We start from the raw sequence: 22,882 nt of genomic DNA on the forward strand, positions 1-22,882 counted from the left end.
CCTCCTCTCCTCCGCCCCCACTCCCTCCCCCTCCCCCTCCCCCTCTCCCCCTCCCTCCCCCTCTCTCTCTCCCCCTCCCCCCCTCCCTCCCCCCCCCCCTTTTTTTGGTAGTAAAAGAGGCTATTTTAAAACTTTATGCCTTATTTATAGAAGAGATATTGCAGAGGAAACATTATTAATTACTTAGAGAAATTGTGATTTTATTTATTTTGTTTTTGGTTTAAGTAATCTCGACACCCCGCATGGGGCTCGAACTCAACAACCCTGAGATCAAGAGTCGCATGCTCCACCAACTGAGCCAGCTAGGCACCCCGGGAAATTGTGTTTCTCAAATAGAGTTCACTTTATGTACTTGCTACGGCCAGCCCTCAGTTATCCTCACTGATGGTTACAATTAATCCAGATTATAAATAATCCCAAAACATTTGAATCTGGAATATGTCATATGGACAACTTGTTTTGTACTTCCTAAGTACCTACAATTTGAGGGAAGGTGGAAAAAGAGAAGTCTGAGAATATAAAGAGGAAGGTAGCTTAAGCCTTAAAAGAATGATCCACATGTAGGGACTGGAAAATTGTCTATACAATACACATTCATTAGTGAAACTAGAAAACTTCAAAGATCTCACAAAATGTATTTCACATCTTCAACTTTATTTGTAAATCATTTGAAAACTTAGCATTTACTTTCCTTCACTGATAAGTTTCTACCTAATAATTGACTAAAACTGGAGGAGAGTGGGGCAGTATGATAACTTATCTGCTACATTGTAAAATACAAATGTACTTCCTGTTCTTTGAAGGGTGTTGGGAATAGCCCATTTTAGAAAAGGTTTCAAATTTGTGGAAATTTTCATGTAAACCTTTAGACTAAAGGAAAGATAGTGTGATCTGCGGTTACAGAAATGTTTTCTTTAATTATTTCTCTGTCGGGGTCATTCCAGATTTCACAAAGGGGACGTCCTCATCACTGCATCAACTGGAATGATGACGGAAGCTGAAGGAGAGAAGTGGGGTCTGGTTCCCACACACGCATATGCTGTTTTGGATATTAGAGAGTTCAAGGTTTTGCTTTACATTTTTTCCTCCTTTCTCTTACTTAATAGTAAGACATTGCAAGGATCCCTGATAGTATAATAGACTTTTGAATACTGACAAGTCAAGGTTTGGATGAAGTTTTAAAAATCATTCTGCCTATGTTCCATTAAATAATTTGACCTCACCATTGGAAATTATGAAATCAAAAGATGGGAAATGTAATGACAAGGACAGATACTGATGACAAACAGACCTGCTGTATGCCTCTTTTTATTCATAAAAGTAAAGGGTTGAGATAAATACACAGCCCTCAAGGTTCCGGGCTATACTCTGGCATTGGGGTCAGTCATAGTGTTAGGCTGTAGAGCATGGTAGATTTCAGTAAATATTTGTGAAAGGACAGAAAATAAGAGAGTGTCTGTGAATAAGAAACATACCATTGGTTTTGCAAATGTTTCTCTTCCTAGTTGCCCTCACGTATTTCAGACCCTGGCCCTGTGCTCTGGTGTTGGAATGGTTGACTTCATTACTTCTCAGGTTATTGATTAGTTATTTTCAACTGAAAAATAGGTCTGTTCTATGGATTAGAAAATACAAAGATTATTACAGGAGGATTCATTTTCCCTGATGTTATATAGTACCTGAGCTATGCAGTCACTGGAAAGTTTAACTAGCCATGTGTTCCACTTTCCCCTGTTTCAACTTACAGAAGGAAGTAGTTATCAATCAGTAATGACAGTGTTCCACTGTGTATTTATTAGATTGATCTTCTTAGATGACACAGGCAATTATATGCAATTATATGAATTATGAAGGCAATAGGGACCTGCTGCAACATTGTTTTTCAAGTCTTTATAGTCTCAAGGCTTTCTAAATCAGCCACTCTTGTATCCCTAACCATACTGTGTAGAATTATGTATTCCTTTAAAAGCATAACATTTGATGACTTAAAGCAAAAAAATTAAAAATATATGAAATTGAATAAGTTGAGAGCTTTGTGTTTTAGAAATGTGATTTTCCACAAACATCAGTCAAAACATTAGGAATAACAGTTGCTGTTATTTAGTACTATGTGTATGTTATTTTATTGTTAAAACATCCTGATAGGTGATCAATAGTGAGGTAATAGTAAGATAATTAAATTTAGATAATGAAAGTCAATATGGAAGTTTAATCTTGAATTTGAGGAAATTTTCTGGGAAGATTATATCATTTACAAGGCTATTTTTCCGATTGTTCAGAGGAAACTAGACAAATAACATGCTTAGAGAAATAGGCATCTGTGGTTTGACCTGAAAACAAAACATTTAAAAATTTGCTGAATGTCAGTAAAGAATTTCAAATAATAGCCTTTTTAAAAAATCAGAAGCATTATTCACATAGTATCAGTTCCACATGGCAGTTATTTCGTAGAGATTAAGGCATTTTAGAGCCTGTGTAGATGGAGTAAACTGTGGCCCCAAGACAGGTTTATTCACTCTGTTCATATGTGTGCTTTATGGTCATATCTTAATTCTGTGCAAATCCCTGATCAAGAGCGGTATTACCCAGCTTGAGCAGACATCTCACCTTGTGGAGTTGACCCTACTCTCCTTTTGCTTACATGAACTCTTTGTAGTCAGTGTTGATCTTTATCTAAAGGCTTCTTCATGTGTTAAAATTTTTAGGGGTTTTCTCTAGTATCTTTGATTGGTTATACATTTGGTGAGTTTCCTGGGTTCATCATTTTCATGTTATTTTTGCTGTCTATATTTTGAGATCATTCCTTAGTTCTGACTTGTATTTGAAAATATTTCCAGGGGTGCCTGGGTGGCTCTATCAGTTAAGCGTCCAGCTCTTAATCTCGGCTCAGGTCACAATCTCGTGACCTTGAACTTGAGCCCTGCATTGGGCTCTACGCTGACAGCGCGGAGCCTGCTTGAAATTCTCTCTCCCTCTCTCTCTGCCCCTACCCTACTCGTGTTCTCCCTCCTTCTCTCTCTCTCTCTCAAAATAAACTTAAAAAAAAAATATTTCCAAAAATATTTCTCTCACTGAGGCATTAATTTCTAGAACCTCTGTTGTGCAGGTAGACCTAATCTTAAACTAAAGCTACTGCCAATCTTCTATCATTTGTGAGTTTCTTCATTAAATAAGATTTTATTAACACTTGTGTGAAAATGTTATCCTTTTTGTCTCTAACCAGCTTGAGTTTTCTAAGATCTTTTCTAAGATCTAAAACTTTAGTCTCAGCAGTCCTTTGGGTCATTTTTTTGGTCTTCCTCCTTAAGGTGATATTCCATAGTCTACTATGAAGATACATCTCGGTCTCAGGCTGCTGTCTCTAAGTGCAGCAAGTCTCACCAAGGGATTTCTGAATCCATCCACGACGTTGCATTTGCTGCCACGTGGAAATAACTTTGAAAATGGGACGTTTCATCATAAACCAGATCCAGATCCTTTTTTAGTCTAACATTTCTTCCCCTATTCAGGGCCTCTGACTTGTAGGCTCTCTATTCAAACAAAATCTACAGCTATATCTTAGTGTCCTTGAATGTCAGTGATTGCTCAGACCTGCCCCAGAAAAGCTTAGCAGCAATTTCCTCTCTTTTATATTCCTTTTTAAAGAAGTGTTAGACTTCTGGGGCACTTGTGGCTCCGTTGAACGTCTGACTCTTGATTTCCAGCTTGGGTCATGATCTTATGGTTTACGGGATTGAGCGCTAGGTCCAGCTCTGCACTGGTAGCGCTTGGGTACTGTCTGGGATTCTCGCTCTTCCTCACTCTGGCCCTCCCCCCACTTGTGCACTCACGCGCTCTCTCTCAAAAACTTAAAGTGATAGAGTTCTGAAATAAGGCACATTTCCTGTTTATGTAGAACTAGGTTTAATGAAAAAATAGTAGTAAATTAGAGTTAAATATCTGTGTGGCAGGGGCAAGAGTGGACAAGTGGTAAAAAAAAAAACACTGAGAAAAGGAATTTGAAGATTCCTGAGAGGAATGAGTCTTATGTCTAGAAATCACATCTATCCCAGGCTATGATTTGCCACATTTAAAAATAAGAGATGAATGTGTTTTTCAAAAACGTCCCCCAAACGGTTTATGACTTCATTAGAAAATTAATACGATTTCCTAATTTGACTGCCTGAAATAAGACAAATACTCTTCTGGATTTACAAGCTCTTTGGATTTTCTGAGTCCATGTAATCAGTTCTGTAGACATACCCAGTATTTGTTGAGCACTTACCATAACCTTAACGCTCAGTTTTATAAGCTCAGTGGAGACTTTTGAAAAGGACAATAGTGTTACCATTTCAGGGAGTATACAATCTCACTGGGGAGTCAAGGCTGGTACATTTGCACAAGTAGGAAGCAAGATACAATGGGAAATTATTTGTTTTAAACTAAAGTAATACGGAGTGTTAGCACTAAAATGTTTAAAGAAAAGGTAGTAATTAATTAAAAGGAGAAGAAAACTGATTGCTAAATATTTTGCATACATTACTTCATTTAATCTTCACAAGAGTGTTCTAGGAAACATTGTAGTTTTTATTTTATGTGTGAATAAACAAATGCTCAGAGAGTAAATGATCCCCACCCAAGGCCCATAAAACTGATAGAGCTGGTGTCCGGTCCCATTTCATTCTGACTCCAAAGTCCATGTTCTTTTCTTCTTCACTGCTTCAGTCTGCACTGACAGAGGGTCAGTGGAGGAAAAAGCTAAGGAGGACCTGACAGGATCTGAAGGGAGGGTGGTCACAAGGGATCAGAAAGGGCCTTCTGGGGAAGGGAGACAGCATGGTAAATCCCTTTCGAGGTAAAACTGAATAAGGATTATTTGTGGGAATTTTGAGAGGAAAGACTAAGTTAGAGCCAAAGATACATGGGGTATGAATACTGGAAAATAAAATGGGGCCAGAGCAGAGTAGGCTTTGAAAGGATGGGAAAGTCTTGATGCTCTAAGGCAGCACCATGCAAAAGAGCCTCCTACCGTGATGGAAATATTGTGTATCTGGGCTGCGCATTAACCACTAGCTGCACGTGGTCCTTGAACACTTGGAATGCGGCTTGTGTGACTAAGGAGCTGATTTTTAAATTTTAAAAAATTTTAATTATCACCTGTGGTTAGTGACTACCATACGGACAGCATAGCCCTCAGGAATAGGTAGCCATTTACAGTTGTTGTTTTTTTTTAATTTTTTTTTTTTTAACGTTTTATTTCTTTTTGAGACAGGGAGAGACAGAGCATGAACAGGGGAGGGTCAGAGAGAGGGAGACACAGAATCTGAAACAGGCTCCAGGCTCTGAGCTGTCAGCACAGAGCCCGACGCGGGGCTCGAACTCACGGACCGCGAGATCGTGACCTGAGCTGAAGTCAGCCGCTTAACCGACTGAGCCACCCAGGCGCCCCAGCCGTTTACAGTTTTTGATCAGATGTGTGACCTTGTGAAAGTGTTGATTAAAGAATATTTCAAGTGGATTTGGAAGGAAAAGTGTTCAAATATAATTAATTAAAAATAGGGTAAAACTCTTGCAACTTTATCTCCTGCTTTTTTAATAGGGGCTGCGATTTATCCAACTGAAAAATCCTTGGAGTCATTTACGTTGGAAAGGAAGATACAGTGAAAATGATGTAAAAAACTGGACCCCAGAGTTACAAAAATATTTAAACTTTGATCCTCGAACAGCTCAGAAAATAGACAATGGTAAGTATCTTTTTAATTTTAATACCATTTGATCTTTAAATAACACGGTTTCATAATATGAAAGGTATTTATTCAAGTCATTTATCATTAAGATATTTTATGGATTAACAGACATCTAATTTTCAGGAATATTTTGGATTTCATGGGATGATCTCTGCCAGTATTATGATGTGATTTATCTGAGTTGGAATCCAGGTCTTTTTAAAGAATCAACATGTATTCACAGGTAACTTTTTTGCACATTTCAGAATATGCTTTATGGTAGTCTCTACTTTTTTCATATATAAGGATTCATTTATGAAGGATTAAGTTATATATATATTATATCATTTATGAAGACCAGCATTCTTTTTGCCATGCCCACAGATGACTGCCACGTGATTATTTTGTTTATGTATTTCTCAGTTATGCCAAAATATTTTTAAACAATAAAACAAAAATCCTGATAACTTAGTTGTATTAGAGACACAAAGCTTTTAAAAATAGTGTTCTACTTTAGCTCAATGAGAAATTAATTACTACTTTCTTTGTTGACTTTATCTTTTAGTACTTGGGATGCTAAGCAAGGACCTGTGAAAGATGCCTATAGCCTGGCTAATAATCCCCAGTACAAACTGGAGGTGCAGTGTCCACAAGGGGGCGCTGCAGTTTGGGTTTTGCTCAGCAGACACATAACAGACAAGGTACTGATCCCTTCCTTATATATCTATCCCATACAGAAACTTTAAAGAATGTAATTAGGCCAATGTGAACAAGATATGTAATTTGATCACCAACCTGTTTCATTTATGTAAGTGGCTTGAAAATAGTGTAGTATTAGGTAAATGTTTTCCTCTAAGGAAATTTATATACTTACAATCTTGTTCAGAAATCATCTTTGAAGAAAAATGGGAGTTTATGCTTTTCAGTGAGGGTTTTGAGGTTGATTATATATGCTTTAGGTCTTAAGAGTATTAACATTAAAATACTCTGAAGGGAGTTTGGAGATGTTAAATCATTAGGCCTGATTCTGTAAAGAGAAACTACCATAATCTTAATAGCCTTAGTCTTGTTTAATGTATTACTTTATACAGTGTAGTCATCCTTGAAATGAATTTAATTCAGAAAACATTTTTTATAGCACTAAGTAGCTTAAATGCTCTTAAAATTTGAATTTTCTTCCCACTTAAGAGCATTGTGAGCCCGTTTTCCTAACTACATTGGATTCTTTGTACTTTTAGGATGATTTCGCCAATAATCGAGAATTTATCACAATGGTTGTATACAAGACTGATGGGAAAAAAGTTTATTACCCAGGTATGTTTGGTAGACAAACATTCAGACAAACAATTGAAATTTTATTTACCTGATTAAATTTAAAATGATACGCTTTACGTAGATAATATGCAGAAATAATAATGCTGATAGACTAACAAAAACCACTCATACAGATGAGGTGGTATTTATACTACTTTTGTGTTTTGTTTTGATGTGTTTTTAATTTAGAGACCTCAGGAATTTGGGATTCCTATATTATATGTTGCTGTCAGAGTTTTATTTCTAAAACTAATATCTTTTTCTCTGATCAAAAATTCTGTGGTTTTTCCCTGAACTCCTGGATAAAATCTAAGCTCTTTGGCATGGTTTATAAGCCTTTTGATATTCTGACCTTAACCTTCCTGTCACCTTTTATGTCATGCCGCAGCTTTTCACAGTACCCTCAGTGAGGTACTGGCTACTCCTGAACATACCATGCCCTTGTTTCCCCTCTTTTCATACAGTTTCTTCTCCTAAGGATCTCTCTCCTCCGTGTCCTCTACCCATTTTTTTTCCTTTTACCCTAGTTTGTGTAATGAACATGGTTAATATCCAGCTTATATGTTACTTCTCTGTGATAACCTTTCTGCCAGGCAAAGTGAATCTTTCCCTCTGCAGGACTCCTGAAGCATTTAACATGCTGTATTGAAACCACTTTGCTTTCACATTTAAAAAAAGTTTATCACATATTAAATGATAGGAACTGTTAGTTTATGTTCTTGTTGGAGAAACAGATAATAAGAAAAATACCAGATAGTGATATGTGTGTAAAGAAATAAATGGGGTCATGTGTTAGTGACTGGTTGGTTGCTTTGGTTAGGTGGCCATGGAGGGCCTCTTTGGGAAAGGATAAGAGGAACCCTAAATGACAAAAAGGAATCAGTCATGTAAAGAAATCGAGGGAAAAGCATTACAGGCAGAGGGAAGAACAAATACAAGGACTCTGAAATGAGAAAAAGAAACAGAAAAAAGACCAGTAGGCCAAGGGTGGTGTGATATCAAGAAGTCAAAAAGATATGCAGGCTCAGATCACATGATGTTCTGTAAGCCACAAGGATTTGGATTTCATTCTCAGTGTGTTGGGAAATCTTTGGAGGGCCTTGATCAGGAAAATGACTTGATAGAAACTTTTTTTTAAAGAACATTCTCTGTAGAATATATTGGAGGGGGCAAAAAAAATAGAAGCAGAGAAACAAATTACATGATTTTGTATGAGAAATAATGGTGGTTTGAACTTAGTAGAGAAAGAGTGGACAGATTTGGGTTTCAGTAGGATTATCAGGACTTGAGTTGATGTAAGGGGCAAAGAGGAATCAAGACTGATTCCTGTTTTTTGGCTTAATTCATAAAAAGCTGCTGTAACATTTACTGAGATGGGTAAGAGTTGGTGGGGGTGGGGAGGGACCAGTTTTGTTGTGGAGTAAAATCAAAAGTAAATTTTGTGGTTTTGTTACATTTAAGATATCTATTAGATATGCAAGTGTATAAACTAAGTAAGCAATTGGATTTGGGGGAAGAGTTCTGGGATAAAGTCCTGCCATTTGAAGACAGGACTGTATACACTACCAATGGAGAGAGTTGTAGGTACAGAGATGAACACTCGGAACCTGACCCTGGGATTCAAACATCTTAAAGTTGAGCAGAGGAAGGTTACTGCAAAAAATTAGAACAAAATACCTGATGAAATAGAATAAGGTTTCACATGACCCAAGGAGAGAGAATATTTCATGAGGGAAAGAATGAGCAGCTGCATCTGTTGCTATTTTAGAGGTCAGGAAATTTAGGTTAGAGAAGAAACAAATGGACATAGCATCTTGGCAGTCATTGTTGACCTTAACAAGAACAGAGTTGGTGGATAGGTGGACTTATAAGCCCAGTTAGAAGTGAATTGAGGAGGGGCTGGGAGGTAAGGAAGCAATTATTGACAGTTCTTTTAAAAAGGGCAAAGAAATGGGCATTACTGGGGGAGATGAGATGGAAAGTGGTTTTGTTAAGTCTTAATTTAATCAGAGGAAAATGATACTCGTACCCATTATACTGTGAAGGTCATGAGGCGGGCACTGATTCCTATCAGTCAATATCCCTAGATATCCTGGAATGGACAAGACAGTATGTATAAGAATTAAAGTTAAACTAGCCAGATTTTCTATTCATATGTTGGCCACTATACAACCAAAAAAACAAATACTGTGGCTATATATTCTTAGCATTAAGATGTTTATATATAGGCTTTCGACTTTCAAAAATATTTTTGTTACTCTTTTTATTTGGATTCTTTTTGTTTTTTTTAAAACAATGCTCCCTCTTACATATAATGATACTGCCTTTTCAGAAAAGAGTACTTTCTGGTTTATAATTTTATTTTCATCACAACACGCTGAAGAAAATTTTTAAAATACTCTCAAATTGTTTCTCATTTCACAGAAGAGTAAACTGAGACATAGAAAGGTTAAAAACCTTGTCCAAGATCACAGATAGGCCCTTTTTCTCTTCACACTAGATCACACCACTGTGAGCATTAGAGACTTTGCCTGTTACAGATAGATAGTAAAATGTTAGTTATTTCAATAGATTACATTATAAATATTCAGTGTTCCTAAATAAGCTAAGTGATATAGCATTGATTTTAAATGACATGTAGTAATTGACATGCATGAAATGATTTTATTGCATTGGCCCTGATTGAGGAGACATCAGAGAATATATTGGGTAACATTGTTTGTAATAGAAAAATACTGTAAATAATCTGTCAGACTGAATAACTAGATGGGGGTATAAATAAGTTATTCATATAATGGAATATCATGCAGGCAGTTTTAAAAGGAATAAACCGTATCTGTGTAGAACAATATGAATCTTAAAAACATGTTGAGTGCAAAATGAAAGCTTAAAATAAGACCTATGCTGTCCTTTTTTTAGATATATGCCCACAGAAATAACATTCACTCATTCATTCATTTTTAGGGATGTGTGTGTGTTAGTGTCTGAAAAGCCCACTAAATCCATCAGAGTGGAACAGAATAGGACTAAGGGTGGTGTTTAAAAGGGACTTTGTTTTATAAAGAATCTAGTATGACAAAAAGTGTTATTCAGTTATGAATGGTGGGGAATATATCTGTTGGTGGGAAGTATATTTTTATATAGTTCTTCGCATCTTAAAACAGTTCCTCAAAACAAAACAAAGCAAAGCCAATCTTGACTTTAAAATCCCGTTAGAGAAAAATGCTACATAAGGCTTACTAGGGATTATTTTATACCTCATTGAATGTATTCCAAAAGATTCCTTTTACTTACTAGAAATTATTTAAAGTTTTAAAGTGTTTAATTACAAAGTTTTAAGTTGAAATTTAAATTCTCTAGTAGCATTGTATTTTAAAGATTGAATCAGTTGGGGGGGGGTCCATCCATTTAATTTTTTTCCTATCATGAATTATAAAACTTAAATTTAAAAACTACAGAAACTAAAGTATAAACCTACTTTTCTGTAGGTGACCCACCTCCATATATTGATGGCATTCGAATTAACAGCCCTCATTATTTGACTAAGATAAAGCTGACCACGCCTGGGACCCATACCTTTACATTAGTGGTTTCTCAGTATGAAAAACAGAATACAATCCATTACACTGTCCGGGTGAGTAAACCAACATACAGTGACAGAACACGATAATATAAGGTACATAATATGCTTGGCTTCATAAGTGGGATTAGCTATAGAAGAAGTTTATATCTGAAAATTGATTGTCCTCTATAAATTTGTGTGTTTATCTGTATATCAGTTCAGTATTAAATTATGCTTCCTGCAGAAAGTAATGCTTTTGAAAAGTAATGTTTTTATTTTGAGTGAACATTTTAGTTTTCAGAATAATAATTTAGTCCTAAGGTAATGTGGTATGTTGGACTAATAAGTTCTATTTCAGATCAAGCAGTTAAAAACTTCTTTAACCTCTATAATACTTTCATTGAGTTAAAAAACACAACTTTGAACTTAGTGAAAGGAAATCAATTGCTTATAAACATACTGTTCTCATGTAGCTGGGAAGGTTATTTTAATTTTGTTCTGCATAGGCTGTTTTCCCATACATCAGTAAGGGAGCTCAATTTGAATAGATTTTTAGAGACATTGGGGAACTGCTTCTACCCCTTTATTCTTCAGATGCAGAAACTGAGGCCTAGCGAAATTGTCCTGAGTTAAACACACAGAAAGCCAGGACAAGAACCCCAGCTGTTCAGTTCCCAGTTCATTAAACCGGACTTGATAACTAGGCTGTGTACAGAATCATGGCTTTTATGTATGCCAACTAAGTTTTCAGTCTTCCAATATATTCTTTTATCACTTTGGTATTTTTATAAGTATACACTATCAGTACAATAAACTTTTTTATTTTTTTCAATCACTTTTTTTTTTTAATCTAGGTATATTCAGCCTGCAGCTTTACTTTTTCAAAGATTCCTTCACCGTACACCTTATCAAAACAGGTAAGAGAATTCTTTCTCTGGGTCATAATCTCAGAAAAATCTTAGAATTCCCTTGCCTTTTTCTCCTTTTCTCACTTTATCTTTCACATTTAACAATTAAACATTCTGGACTTGACAGTAACACAAGGGAAATGTAAGTAGCCTGCAGTCTGGGTTGGAATACGAGATCTTCAGTGAACAACATTCAGTGATTCTGTGGGAAGAACTAAAGTTCAAAGAAAGAAGATTATGTAGACTTTGGTCATTAGGGAAGGGTTCATCATGTAGACAAACCTTTAAAGTAGAATTTGAGACGACTACTACTGCAAAAAAAAATTTGGTTTTGCAGGGTGTGCTAGATGTGTAGCAGAAGATTCGAGGGAGAATTCGTGGCTCCCTTGTCAAATGTTAATTGACCATACATTTTTGGGATTGTTTTGATAACTGTAGCTTTATAGCATAGCTTGAAAGCAGAAAGTTTGATATCTCCTGCTTTTTCTTCCTTGGGATTTCTTTGGCAATTCAGGGTCTTTTGTGGTTTCATGTAAATTTTAGGAGTGTTTTTTTTTTACTTGTCATTAGAGTCCTGATAGGGATTGCATTGAATTTATCGATGGCTTTTGGTGGTGTTGACATTTTAACAATATTCTTTCAGTTCATGAACATAGAATACCTTTCCATTTATTGTGTCATCTTCAATTTCTTTTATTAGAATATAGTAGTTTTCAGATTAGAGATCTTTCACCTCCTTAAATTTATTCCTAGGGATCTTATTGTTTTTGATGTTACTGTAAATGGGATCAGTTTCTTTTTCAGAAAATTTGTTAACAGAAATGTTACTGATCTTCTGTATGTTAATTTTGTATCCCGCAGCTTTACTGAATTTGTTGATTAAATCTGACAGGTTTTTGGTTGAGTCTTTAGGGTTTTCTATATATAAAATGTCATGTGCAAAGAGAGACAATTTTACTTCTTCCCTCCAATTCTAATACATTTTCTTTTTCTTGCTTGATTGCTCTAGCTAGGACTTCCAGAATTATGTTGAATAGCAGTGGTGAGAGTGAACATCCTTGTCTTGTTCTCCTGATCTTAAAGGAGAAGTTTTCAGTTTTTCACCATAGAGTATATGTTAATTGTGAGCTTGTCATATATGGCCTTTATTATGTTGAGATATGTTCCATCCATGGCTCATTTCTTAGAGAAGAGTTTATATCATGAACAGATACTGAATTTTCTCAAATGCTTTTTCTGCATCTGTTGAGATGATTAGAAGATTGTTTTCTTTTGTTCTATCTTTTATTGATGTATCACATTGACTGATTAGCATATGCTGAACCATCCTTGCATCCCTGGGAATAAATCCCACGTAATTGTGGTGAATGATCGTTTTAATGTGCAGTGGAATTCAATTTGCTAAATATTTTGTTGAAAACATTTATATCTGTGGGCGCCTGGATGTCTCAGTGGAGCATCCAACTCTTAATCTCGGTTCAGGTCATGATCTCACTGGTTCATGAGTTCGAGCCCCATCTCAGGCTCTGTGCTGGCAGCATGGGGCCTGCTTTGGATTCTCTCTTTCTCCCTCTCTGTCTGTGCCTCCCCTATTTGTTCTCCTTCAAAATTAATAAACTTAAAAAAAAAAAAAGAAAATGTTTATATCTGTATTCATGAGGGATATATTGGCCTATAGATTTCTTTTTTTTTGAGAGAAAGAGAGAGAAGAGAGAGATAGCACATGAGCAGGGGAGGGGCAGAGACACACACACACACACAAACACACAGAATCCAAAGTAGGCTTCAGGCTCTGAGCCATCAGCACAGAGCCCCACACGGGGCTCGAACTCCTGAGCCATGAGATCATGGCCTGAGCCCAAGTCAGACGTTCAACTGACTGAGCCACCCAGGCGCCCCAGGCCTGTAGATTTCTTTTCCAGTAGTGTCCTTTTCTGTTGTTGGTATCCCAATAATGCTGGCCTTGTAAAATGAGTTTGGGAGCGCTCTTCGATTTTTTTGGAAGAGCTTGAGAAGCATTGGTGTTAATTCTTTTTTACATGTTTGGTAAAATTCACCCGTGAAGTCATCTAGTCCTGGGTTTTTTTTCATCAGGAGATCTTCAGATTACAGATTGTCTCCTTACTAGTAGTTGGTCTATTCAGATTTTCCATTTCTTCTAGGTTGTCTAGTTTGTTAGCATATAGGTGTCCTGTTATGAGCCTTTGAATTTCTATGTTACCAGTTGCAGTGTAGCCTTTTTCATTTATAATTTTATTGACTTGGGTCCTTTTTCTTGCTTAGTCTAAGGGTTTGTTAGTTTTATCTTTTCAAGGAACCAACTCTGTTCATCTTTTTTTTTTTTTTTTTCCTGTTTTCTATTTCATTTATTTCTGCTCTGATCTTTATTATTTCCTTCTGCTAACTTTGGGCTCAGCTTGTTCTTTTTCTGGTTCCTTAAGGCATAGAGTAAGGTTATTTGGGATTTTCCTTGCTTCTTTTTTCTGTTGCTGTTTATATATTTATTTTGAGAGAGAGGGAAAGTGCATGAGTTCAGTAGCAGCAGAGAGGGAATCCCAAGCAGGTTCTTTGCTGTCAGTGCAGAGCCTGATGTGGGGCTTGATCCGCTAACAGATCACAACCCTAGCCAAAATCAAGAGTCAGGTGCTTAACTGACTGAGCTACCCAGGTGCCCCATTCTGTGTCTTTTAATTGGAAATTTTAATGCTTATGTTTACATTAATGATAGGTAAGCACTTACTGTTGCCATTTTATTGTTTTCTGGTTGTTTTATAGATCCATTCTTTCTTGTTTCTTATCCTGTTGTCTTTTTGTGTGTGTTTTGAAGTCTTTTGGTATAAAATAAGTATGCTCTGACTTTATTGGGTTCTTTTGTGTAATTACTACAGGATTTTTCCTTACTATTACCATGAGGCATACATAAAGTGTCTTAAACTTATAATACTTTATTTTAAACTGATAATAACTTAATGACCTCAGTGGAATTCATGTTTTATACTTTTACTTCTCTTCCTCTTCACATTTTAGGTTATTGCTGTTACAGTTTACATGTTTTTAATATTGCATAACTAATAACAGATTATTGTAGTTATTAATTTTACTACATTCAGGGTTTTTTAACTTTTAAACTGCAGTGCTAAGTGAATTATGCATCAACTATTACCATATTCCAGACTCTAACTATGACTATATATTTACTATTACCAGTGAGATTTACACTATCTTTTTATGTTTTTATGATATTAATTAGCATTCTTTTACTTCCACTTAATGAACTCCCTTTAGCATTTCTTATAAGGCAGATCTAGGGGTAATGAACTCCCCCAGCTTTTGTTTAGGAAACCCTTTTATCCCTCCATTTCTAAAGGATAGCTTCACCAGGTATACAATTCTTGGTTGATTGCTACCTTCTTTTAGTATTTGAAATATGTCATCCTGTTCTGTCCTAGCCTGAAAAAGTATCTGTTGAGAAATATGCTAATAATCTTATAGGAAGTCCTTGTACGTAATCTCTCTTCGTTTGCTGCTCTTAAAACTGTCTTTGACTTTTGACAGTTTTAATAATGTGTTTGGTGTAGCCCAGTTTGGGTTTAGCTGTCGAATCCTTGGGCCTCATGGACCTGGATATTCCTCTCTCTCCCCAGGGTTTGGGAAAGGTTTGCTCTAAATATACTTTCTCTGCCTTTCTCTCTCTTCTCTTTCTAGAATTTGTGTAATGAAAATATTGTTTCTTTTCATTGTGTCCTATAATTCCTATAGGCTTTCTTCACTCTTTTTCATTCTTTTTTTGTTTTGTTCTTCTGGGTAGTTTTCGATGTCCTGTGCTCCAGATCGTTGATTCTTTCTTCAGCACTATTGAGTCTACCTTTAAAACTCTCTATTGATTTCTTCAATTATTGTATATTTCAACTCTAGGATTTGTTTGGGTGGTTTTTTTTTGTTTTTTTTTTTTTGGATGATTGCTATTTCCTTATCAAACTTGTTTTGTTCATTCATTGTTTTCTTAATTTTGTTTTCTTATAGTTCATTAAACATCCTTAAAGATTATTCTCCATTCTTTGACAATTCATAGATTTCCATTTTCTTAGGGTTATTGGAGCATTATTAGTTTTTTTAGTGATGTCATATTTACCTGCATTTTTGTGATCCTTGGTTTCTTAATGTTTGTGAATTTTCGCATTTGAGTAATCAGGCTCCTCTAGAAGACTTTACAGCTTTGTTTGGGCAAGAACAGTTTTCCACCAGTTAGTTTAGTTTGGGTTTCTGGGTGTGTCTGTTGGTATTGGCCTTGGGCAGATTGGGGCCTGCTATGATTGCCTGTTTTTGGGCAAGGCAGCTGTTAGAACTCTGAGGACAGGGATGGTGGTTGTGCTACTAGCTGAGAACAGTTGGGTAGGACTGCTGGCTTGGTCCCTACCCAAATGAGGCTGTGGATCTGGCTTCACAGCTGCTTACATTCTCTGGTCAGGCTTACGTACTACTTGGGACTACTATAGTCAGTAGTAGATTGTAATAGCAGTGAATTAGTTTCCCTGCTTTGGCTGGGCAACAGGACAGGACCCAGGCATTGTGCAGTTCATCGTGCGGGGACCCAAATCAGGCCAGAATGTGCACTGAATTTCCTAGTCCGGAGAGGCCACCAGTGTTGCTCTGCAGACAGGGCAAGCCACAAGCTGTGCTTTGCTCGAGTGCCACTGTGAGCAGGCGTGTTGGGTTTGGCGGCTTCCCATGTGCTCTGGTTAGATTCCTTAGACAGCCTGAAGGTTGTATTCCGTGATGAACGGGGCTACAAATTCCTCGCCTGGTGGGCTCAGCAGGAGATGCAGCTCTTTGTCGTCTTAACACAAGCCCACCTATACACCACGTTCCATAACCAAATCAGGCCACAGGCTTTGCTCTGAAAACTATCAGTTCTGCCTACCACTTGGCTAAAGCGCCACTAGAGCGCACAGCATCCAGTAGTTGTCACCAGCCCTTCTGATCAGATTGGGCTGGAAGGCACTCTACAGTAGTTGGAGCTGTGATTCAGCTCTTTGGGTGGGTATGGGCAAACCAGGCTCTAGGGCTGGCAAAACTCGTTCGAGTGTCCAGATCAGGCAGATCTGCACCCCGCCAAGTTCCCTGGTCAGAGTGTACCCTGGACTTGGTTCTGCATGAGCCGATTACTACTTGGACACCGCAGGTATGAATTCAGTCTGCCAAGGTCCATGCGCTGGTTGTTGCGAGCTCCAACCCCTCCGCTGCCGCAGATTGCCCTGCAGTCCTCATAGTGGAAGGTCAGAGTAATTCATAATGCTGGGGGATGCTGGTTGGCCACTGGAGTAATCGGACTCAGGGGAGACCTGTCCACATGGTGCGGTGCTGGCCTAGAGACAATGGGGTCCACAAGTATTATTTCTCTTCGCCTTCTAAGGCAGTTTGTCCTGGTCTCTGTGGTGCACGGAGGTCCTTCAGCCTCACCCCCATGTTTAGGATTCTCTCAGTGGTGTCCTATTCTTGAATAGCTGTTTGTTGTCCTTATGAGTGGGAGCAAAGGAGGAGGAACCTTTGTTGCCATCTTGGTGACCTCATTCCCTTTCTAAAGTCTTTAAAGTAGAATTAGAGAATGAGAAGTTTTATTAATACAAAAACTTTGTTTTATTAGATTAATGGAAAGTGGAGTGGTCAGAGTGCTGGAGGATGTGGAAATTTCCAGGAAACTCACAAAAATAACCCCATCTACCAGTTCCATATAGAAAAGACTGGGCCATTACTGATTGAGCTAAGAGGACCAAGGTTTGTGATTAACTTTCTTAACTTAATATCTTCTTAAAAATGAGTTTAGTGGAACACAGTAGGGTTTTGAAACAGACTTATGCATATACATGCACTTGATTAATGAAAAAGATGGCATTGCAGAGGAGTGGGGGAAGGATGGTCTGTTGAGTAAATGTGCTGAAATAATTGAGTATCCGTGTGCCAAAAAGGTCATTAGACAGCTTTCTCACATCAAATCTATGTTAATGACTACAGGACAAAGATTTATAAGTATGCTACATTAGTAAAAAAGAAAAAAAAAATCAAGTTTAAAAAAAAATAACTCAAATAGGCATGACGTAAGAGGAACAGTCCCAAATGGCTAATAAACCATTATAAGAACCATTTGTAACAACCCACGTGTTCATCATGGCATTGAAGATTATAGAATAGTCCTAGAGTCCTGCATGACAATGAAAATAAATTACAACTACCCAGAATAAGATGGAGAAGTCTTAAAAACAATGCTGAGCAGAAGCCACACATAACAAAACGTCAGCTGTGTGATTCCACTTCTGTGAAGTCAGGCAAAACTAAGCTATTATCTAAAGATGCACACTTAGGTTATCAAACTGTATAAAAGCAAGAAAGGAGGAGGTTGGAGATTGGGTGAGATAGGTGAAGGGGATTCAGAGGCACAAACTTCCAGTTATAAAATAAGTCAGAAGGATGAAAAGTACAACATAGAGAATACGGTCAATAATATTGTTATGTGGTGACTACAGTTACCCTGGTGAGCATGACGCAGAGAACTGTCTTGTATTCCTGAAATTGATATGTCAACCAAACTTTTTTTTAAAAAAGCAAGGAAGTGTTAAATGTTTGCTTTATGGGGACGGGATTTGTAAGGAAAGGAGCATACAGGGACTTCTGTGGTGCAGAGAGGGTTGTATTGATTTAGGTAGTGGCAACCAGTGTGTGTATTCATTTATAGGTTATTTAGGTTATTCTGTGTACGTTGTGTTCTGTTTTTTCTTTTAATTTTTTTTTTTAATGTTTATTTTGGAGACAGAGAGAGACAGAGCATGAACGGGGGAGGGGCAGAGAGAGAGGGAGACACAGAATTGGAAGCAGGCTCTGAGCCATCAGCCCAGAGCCTGACGCAGGGCTCTAACTCAGACCACGAGATGGTGGCCTGAGCTGAAGTCGGACGCTTAACCGACTGAGCCTCCCAGGTGCCCCTGTTTTTTCAACTTAAAAAGGTTTAAAGCACACAGAATAAGAATAGTACATATTTCTAAATAAAACAATTTTTGCCTTTTTTACAAACTACTTCAAAAACTCAATCCTTTCGATGTGGTTAAGCTATTTTTCTACAGTTTGATAGGTGAAATAATGTATTTAGTTGCCCTTTTGTATTTGTCAATAGAGTAAAAGTGTTTGACAGTGTGCATTTTTTCCTTTGCCTATTCACGTCTTTTGCCCATTTTTCTCTTGGAATTGTCATGTTTTTCTTAATTGTAAGCATGAATAAGGATCTATAGCACATATTTGCAACAAATATTTTTCCCAGATTGTGTTTTGTTTTGTTTTTTTTTTGCATAGAGAAAAATTTCCATTTTAAAGTAATCAGACCTGTCTTTTCTGGTTTATTTTGCTATGGGCAGGAAATCTCACCCCAATAGCAAATTTTTACATTTTTCTAGTTCTTTTATGGTTTACTGTTAACATCCACATAGAATGTATATTTGGTGTGAATACAATTTGACAGGGTTTTTTTTCCCTAAATTTGTCACTTCATCACCATCTCAATCCTGTCTTTACTGATTTAGAATGTCGTGTTTACTATATGCTTATTACTTTTGTAAATTTAGGTTTTATTTCAGGGCTTTCCCTCTCCTTCCACTTTTTCTGCATACAAAGACAGTATTTTACCACTGAAATTCCACAGTATTCTCTTGAGAGCCTGTGGTAAAAACAGTTTCTTCTAAAGTAAGTTTAATATTAATCTCCATACCTTCAATTTAAAAATATAAATGGTATTTTGTATAATTAAGAGTAAAAATAGTATGCATTTCAGAGTGTTGCCTGCTCCTAAAGCTTTAGAAAGCATATGCTTGATTTAATAGTATATCTGTACTTTATTTTTAGGTATGTGTTTGATACTACTTAATAACAGTAATTGGTTTTTGTTGTTGTTGTTGGCAGGCAATATAGTGTTGGATTTGAGGTTGTAACAGTTTCCATGGTGGGAGACCCTGGTCCCCATGGCTTTCAGAGGAAATCTAGTGGTGACTATAGGTAATGTCGGCATTTTGATTGCATCTAATTTGTACTTTACTTTCTGTGGCTTCATCTTCTGTAAACTTTGTTCTCATTTTCCTTGCATACAGGTGTGGGTTTTGCTACCTGGAATTAGAAAATATACCTGCCGGGATCTACAATATCATTCCTAGTACTTTTTTGCCTAAACAAGAAGGACCTTTTTTCTTGGACTTCAATAGTGTTATCCCCATCAAGACAACACAACTTCAGTGATGCAGATTTCAGCATTTACTGGATTTTATACTTACCGAACATCAACTCTTCGAATGAAGACAGAAACCCTCAGAACAGAATTAAATCTCTAAAAATGTCACAGTGGGATCTGGTGCTTGGGTCACAGTGTTTAGAAATGTATGTAGTCAGAATTACCCTAAATCACTTAGAAGTCCTAGTTCCACGGTTTTGTGTGTACAAGGAGTTGGTTTGCATTGAGGGGCCACATCTTATAAAAGCACGTGCTGATGATTAAAGGTTCGACTCTGCACTGTGAGATGCCTTTGCTGAAAGAGCTGTGACCAGATAGCAACAGGACATATCTGCTCACATGGTGGAACAGTAGGCTGACATAGATCCTGAAGTATTTATATTTGTCTTTTGGCAGAGCATGTCGTAAGTTAAACTTGTGTTGTGACTCTACATCTTGGGCAACGAATTACCAAATGAATCATGTCGCCATAACAGATTTTAATTCTGTACTATGACTTTCAGTGTTTGTGGCCCAGATGTTATGAAAGAATAAAGCTTTAAGAAATATTTTAACTTAGTTAACAATGAAGGTCGTTGAACTTAGGTACCTCCCATTAATTCATGTGAAGAGAACTGAGATAAATTCATTATTGGAATGCTTATTTTTTATCAGGCTGACTGAAGGTAGTAATCTTAAAAACTGCTCTTACGGTGACACTGAAGAAAATACGATGGAAAATTTAATATATGGTAACTGTGGTTGCATTTAGAGCAACTGCCAAGGTACTACTGCCGTGTATAAATTCCCAGTTTACATAAAAATCCATCAGAGCAGAATGATGCTCAAGGTTTTAAACATCTGAAAATAAGGTGGAATTTTTCATTGTCTCTGCTTTATAATTATCACAACTTATTTTGTATTTCTACTTCCTTTAATTGAAATAAAATCTTTATACTTATGGAAACTGCATAGTTTAACCTAGAGAAATTATTAAAGGACTTCATGTAGTACGTTCCATCTAAATGAAAATTCATACTTCAACAAATCTGTTTGATATTCAGGACAGTGATTCCACTTTGGTAACTATTTTGTGCTTTCAATTTTAGATGGATTAATTTTCTGTAGCCCTTTAAAAAGAAAAATTTGTAGCATGAAGTGTATTTTAAACACATGACTGGAACCTTTTGTATTCAATACAGTAAAACCTTCGTTTGCAAGCATAATTCATTCCAGAAACATGCTTGTAATCCAAAGCACTTGTACATCAAAGTGAATTTCTCCATAAGAAATAATGGAAACTCAGTTGATTCATTCCACAACCCAAATAAATTCGTATAAAAATGATTATAACACTGTAATATAATACAAAATATAAAGAAAAAAATCTGCACTTACCTTTGAAAACCTTCATAGCTGGTGTGACAGAGATGAGAGGAGGGTGATTGTGTAGGACGACTTTCGCTATAATGGAATCACTGCTATCTATTGGCTCAATGGAAACTTTTTCTTTTTGTGTGACTTTAACAACCTATCCAATGACATTTGCTTTTGTCTCCTTTTGACGATTTCGTGGAAATGTGACATTGTGTTGTTGTTAAACAGATTCATTGCTCACACTGCTACAGCCTTATTCAAGTGGTGCTTTTCTACAAAATTTTGCACTGTTTTCCACATTTTACACATCTCCCTAATTTCATTTGAAGTGAGGGATTCCTCTTCTCAGCAGACGAGATGCAGACGTAGACTTCTTATAAAATCTTGCAATTTCGGCCACTTGCATACCTTGCTTCTACTTCTCGATGACTCCTTAACTTCCGCCGTAATGATCTCCTCCGCCTTACTGCTTTTCTTTTCAACCTTTTTCCGCATTCGGGCCATTGTATATGCTCACACGGATATGGACTACAGTATTAATAAACTCTTGTCATATACTGTAATGTTACTGGCAATAAAGGAAAGGTTCTACATCCGCAGGCAGCCTGACCTAGAATGAAGCAAAGCATTCCTAAGTTTACTCTTGTATGGAAAAGCAAAGGACTGTCCGCAGGTGCTTTGAAGTGACAAAAAATACACTAGGGCCGGTTATAGGCACCTCCCAACATTCTGAAAAATCATTGATTTCTGCTGAACACTATGGCCTGAGACTGAGTATGGGAGACGATCACCCACAATCCCACAGAGAGAACGAACCACCGCTGGCTCAGTTGTGATCATGTGACATTCAGCATCGCATACTACTATTGCAAGACCTGGCTCGTGTATCAACTTAAAATTAGAAATCTTTGCTCGTCTTGCAGAACATTCACAGAACAAGTTACCGCAATCCAAGATTTTACTGTATATTGTACAGGGTGGAAAATGAAATAAGACCGAATCCCTGCCTTCAAAATTCCAATAGAGGCCTACGTATGAGCAATATACTATTGAATTCTATAATAGAGCTCCACGCATGGTGCTACAGACATAGCAGACCAGGTGTGGCTGGACCAACACAGAAAACAGATCCTCAACTAGATGCACATGACAATCACCTGGCGGAGCTTTTAAAAGCTCAATACCCAAGTATACCCCAAATTAATAATACTGGTCTCTAGGGTTAAGACCAGGGAGTTTTTAAGCTTCCCAGGAGACTCAAGCGCAGCCGACTGAGACGCATTCCTCCAACACCGTCACCTTGTCTACTTTTCCCCGATGCCGTGTCTCCTTACTGCTCAGCTTTAGTAGCAGCCAAAGTAGAATTCTAACTCAAACCTTGGTAATCGGGACTTCAATTATTAGGACCCAGGACCTTAACTGGAAATGAGGACCGATGGTCACTGCGTTCCATGCCCCTCCTTGAAGCAGGCTGCTTAGAATGGAAGATTTAGGCAACATTGGGGTTTGTTCTTTGAAGACACAGAAAGGTAAACATTTTCTGAAGCCATTTTTATTACACTCAAGGAATTAAGACAAGTACAAAATAACCTTGGAATTAGGATACTGGATCAGTCATTAAAAAAGGAGAAAACACTATAGTATGGAGATTTACAAATGACTAAAATAGACAAGCTGTGTCAGAATTCACAGACAACTTGAAATGGGTTTGCTTTTTTTTTTCCTTTTAGAAATGCTAACTTTTCTTAACAAAAAAGGACAAATAAAATAC

General features: G+C 37.1%; 1 protein-coding gene across 2 annotated transcripts in view; it reads left to right on the forward strand.

Moving 5' to 3' along the window:
* CAPN7 (calpain 7) overlaps positions 1 to 22,822 on the forward strand; it is a 44,639-nt gene extending 21,817 nt beyond the window's left edge. The window contains exons 12-21 of one of the 2 annotated variants that reach the window (XM_049628823.1): positions 945 to 1,065; positions 5,579 to 5,723; positions 5,850 to 5,949; positions 6,271 to 6,406; positions 6,944 to 7,019; positions 10,508 to 10,653; positions 11,436 to 11,498; positions 17,134 to 17,264; positions 19,434 to 19,526; positions 19,619 to 22,822. In XM_049628823.1, coding sequence (XP_049484780.1) covers positions 945 to 1,065; positions 5,579 to 5,723; positions 5,850 to 5,949; positions 6,271 to 6,406; positions 6,944 to 7,019; positions 10,508 to 10,653; positions 11,436 to 11,498; positions 17,134 to 17,264; positions 19,434 to 19,526; positions 19,619 to 19,763 — 1,156 coding nt within the window. In that variant the 3' untranslated portion in view covers positions 19,764 to 22,822. The remainder of the gene's footprint in view (positions 1 to 944; positions 1,066 to 5,578; positions 5,724 to 5,849; positions 5,950 to 6,270; positions 6,407 to 6,943; positions 7,020 to 10,507; positions 10,654 to 11,435; positions 11,499 to 17,133; positions 17,265 to 19,433; positions 19,527 to 19,618) is intronic. The other variant, XM_049628825.1, reaches the window with a different exon arrangement.
* Positions 22,823 to 22,882: the final 60 nt, after the last annotated feature.

The sequence above is a fragment of the Panthera uncia genome, chromosome C2 (assembly GCF_023721935.1).
Source record: "Panthera uncia isolate 11264 chromosome C2, Puncia_PCG_1.0, whole genome shotgun sequence".
NCBI lineage: Eukaryota > Metazoa > Chordata > Mammalia > Carnivora > Felidae > Panthera > Panthera uncia.